General features: G+C 40.9%; 1 protein-coding gene across 1 annotated transcript; it reads left to right on the forward strand.

Annotated features, from left to right (window-relative positions):
* Nucleotides 1–1,202: 1,202 nt before the first annotated feature.
* Nucleotides 1,203–2,570, forward strand: FOMMEDRAFT_153822 (uncharacterized protein; the record flags this gene model as incomplete). Its single annotated transcript, XM_007264465.1, has 1 exon — nt 1,203–2,570. One exon carries the CDS (start codon nt 1,203–1,205, stop codon nt 2,568–2,570), a length of 1,368 nt encoding a protein of 455 aa, XP_007264527.1.
* Between the last annotated feature and the right edge of the window lie 1,344 nt (nt 2,571–3,914).

Below are 3,914 nucleotides of genomic sequence, written 5' to 3' on the forward strand. Positions count from 1 at the left end.
ACTTACAGGGACTGGGTGACGACCAAGGCGCAGTGACGAAGACTACATTGAACAGCCCAAGAACGCATCAATCCTTTACTGACGCGAATCCCGCTTGCGAAAGAACGAGGCAGAGGCTGCTGGTGGTGTAGGGATTGGGGCTGTAGAAATAATGTATTATTTATTATCTTTTTGTATTCTATAATTAAATATAATTGCATTTTATTAATTATTTAATACAAAAATGTAAGCAAAGCCAAAACAAGCTGTTCAAATGCTTGTAGTGACTTATAGGGATTGTAAGCAGATATTATACTTTCTCAAATAAATAAGTATGTCTTGGTCTTGTAATCTTAGGAAGTATGTTATAATCACTTGTATAACTTGACAATTTATACAATTATAATGGAAATTGCCAAGTTTTACAAGTATTCTTACTTACTTATTTAACATTGTACTTTCCTTGCTTAACCCCCTATGAAGATTATATTAACATTGACAAAATTTATAAAAGGTACAAAATGTATAGGATTACAAATGAATACAATACTTAAGACTTTTTTGTGATGTTCATTAGTACAATATGTATGATTCTTTCAATACACTTAAGACTTGCCAATTTCAACGACCACAATTAGTTCAACTCTTGCTTGTTAAAACACGTTTAATTACTTAATGAAAAATTCCTGTGCTAGTTCTAGCACTCAGTTACAACAACTAATATTATATCAGCCATTTTGAATCAGTATACCAGTCTCAGGAGAACTGGGTCTGTGCCTGCAAGCAAAGAAAGGGTGTATATTTGTAGACAATGTCTCACTCTCGTCGCGCATAATGGGTAATTGATTTATTAATTGGTATCCACCCAAGAGAGAAATAGGAGGACAATATAGATGGGAAATGGAGTAGGTAAAACCGGGGATGGTCTCGGGAATAGCCGGAGAAGGTGTAGAGGACAGATCATATTCATTTGTGGGGTGGAGATGCGCGTAACCTATGAGGTTACAATAGTCACTTTCTCCTCGTATCTCATATACTACTCGTGCTCTTGGACCCAGATCTACTAGTAGGTATGTCAGTCAATGATCCTGTCATTTTGAAGTTACTTCATCCGTAAGACGTCTGACACAGTGACTCGTCTTTTTCTAAAAAGATATAGCAAAAATCCGACTTTGGGTCGCCGTCTCCTGCTAAGGACATTCAACACAAGAGATTAATTGTGGATGCCCTCGTATAACATGACCGTCGATACACTCCCTTTGGAAACACTTGGCGACATTTTTCACGAGTGTGTGCGCGATTCTCATCGCGAGTGGCAATCCGTTACTGTACCGATCAAAATTTCGAGCGTCTGTCGGCGATGGCGCAATGTATCTCTGTCGCTAGGAGTTCTCTGGACCTACCTAGACTGCTATCTTCCAGTTTGGGGTCGTGATAATTGGATTGAAATCTTCAGTACATGGCTTCACAGATCAAACAGGGCGCCACTGAATTACTCGGTCACATGCGACTTCAAGTACCATCATTCCGAGAGTTTCATAGGCGAGCGCATCGTCTTAATGTTGATCGATCATCAATGGCATTGGGGGGATGTCTATTTTTATTGGCGGTTCTATATGTCTCCCAGCTTTCCGGGGATAAGACTAACAAATATGCCAATGTTAACTTCACTCCGCTTGTACGTCCAACTCTGGAAGGGATGTGTTGGAAATGGAGATGGAAATATCAATCTGGAGCAGTCTTCTAAGCTCGAGTATCTTCACCTCGATGGCCAGTTTCATCTCGGAATTGGAGATAGGTCAATGTATTTATCAGCACGCTCAGTTGATCTCGATTCGGGTGCCGCATCACCTTCGAATGTCGCACCTTCAATGTGTCTAAAATTTCTCGAGGTGGCTCCGAATTTGAATCAACTTCGAATTAATATCCATGGAACTCATAAACAGACAAACGACGAGGATCACGCTCTCATCTCGCATAACCTCAAACGCTTTGCATTGTCGGGTACCAGGTCACACCTAGTGATCGATAAACTGGTTCTCCCTGCTTTGACAGGGCTTCTTTATCGAGATTTCGCTTCCCGAAATGGAGGCGAAATTCTCTCGGCTTTTATCCAGCGTTCCCTCCCGCCATTAACGTATCTGGAACTAGATGGAAATTGTGCGGACGAAGCTACGATTACGTTCATCCTTCCTCTCCTTCCTCTGCTTCAGGCGATCTTCTTGAAACATTGCACTGTATCAGCACGGCTCTTTCAACTTCTTTCCGTACCAAGTGGCACGGATAAAGGTCATCGTGCTTTAGCTACAAGCAACCGGATTATGTGTCCCAATCTGAGTTACTTTAGCTTCGACGACTATTACATTGTTGGGGAAGAACGTGAATGTGTTAGTGTATTATGCACTATGCTGAAATCACGTTGGAATGCTCTGAAGATGTGGAATTATCTGATAGATGAGTCTTGGCCTCAATACTTTTCTACAGCTGATTGTAAAAGAATGTGGAGCCACATCAGTGACAGGAAGAAATTTTACGTTGCAGGCCCGACAACTCAAACAGGCAATATTCAATTCATGTATGAGGACTGGTAGAACATCCTTGATTCCTCCTTGGTTGAACATTTTTAGACAATATCTGAAATTCCTAATTATCTCTGTTGTAGATAATCAGAAGCTTTCCCAGTAGTTCTACAAGTCAATTACCAAGGTTCAAATGATTCACATCACCTAAACTATGTGTGATCAGTTCATAATGAACATGCTCTGTATAGTCTCTACCACCTGTATAGCCCGCCTGAGCCTTCAATATTCTCTTCCATTTTGCCGGGGTGGGGGTGGGGTATAAGGTGTTTGGTTTCCCCCAGAGGCAACCTGAGGCGAATGTTGCTGTCTCTAGTCTCCACGGGACTGTTACGCGAAAGCCATCGTCCGAGCAAGCTGGCAGGCCTTCTATGTGTTTGTACAGAGAATAAGTGCTCTCAAGTTGTTGAGAGGTGAGAAGAGAGTCGGAGATTGTTGAGATGGTCCGGTGCACAGTAAAGGCAGCTGGAAGAGTAAGTATGGCGGCGGTAACTGCGCAAACTAAGCTCGATTTATGCACACCATCACTCTCCTTCGAGAGCTATGCTTGTTTAGTTGCACTATTTCAGCACAGCTTTTTGTCTTCCTTTCTATACCAAGCATTACAAATGCAGGCTTTCGCCCTCAGGATACAAACAATCCATCACAAAAACAAACACGAAAATGTATTGGAATATATTGCTAAGACATATTTTTTGTATATTGTGGGTCCTTATATTCGATTGTATTGTCTACATGTACATATATTGCCTTGTCAGACTCTGCACAAAAGTGCGATGTCGGATTCTTTGTCCAGATCTGGAATATCTTAACCTCCGCAAGTTCACCGTTGTGGGGAATATGCGTGAATGTGTTGATGCATTATACACCATGCTAAGATGTCTCGAGGTTGCAGAGCGATCTATATAACGGTGATGGATTTCAAAAAACTTTCCCTATAATTCACAAGCTTCATTACCCTTATTCTACTGTTGATCGTGACCGGATGGAGAATCACATCAGATTTAGGGGGAAAGTACGTGTTGTTTGCACTAGTACCTGCAAAGAAATCTATCTCATACATGAGCCATATACATCATATGGAGATGATGACCTTTCAGACCATGACTATGAAGTTGATCTTGTAGGACAAGATTTTCCTTTTCCAAGTATTTTTGGATGGGATTTCCTTGCTTTGGGTAGTTGTTAAGTTGTTCAGTACTAAAAAGTGTCTCAAGCATGTTAAATAGTAACCTGCATAGTAATTTGTACTCATTCTAGATATTTGGTATAGTGACTCAATCATGTGGAATTCATTTCCAGATCAATAACCTCTACTTACTAAGCTAAATTTATTGTCTCACTTTCACACTTTGT

This window comes from Fomitiporia mediterranea (assembly GCF_000271605.1).
Source record: "Fomitiporia mediterranea MF3/22 unplaced genomic scaffold FOMMEscaffold_4, whole genome shotgun sequence".
Taxonomy (NCBI): Eukaryota; Fungi; Basidiomycota; class Agaricomycetes; order Hymenochaetales; family Hymenochaetaceae; genus Fomitiporia; species Fomitiporia mediterranea.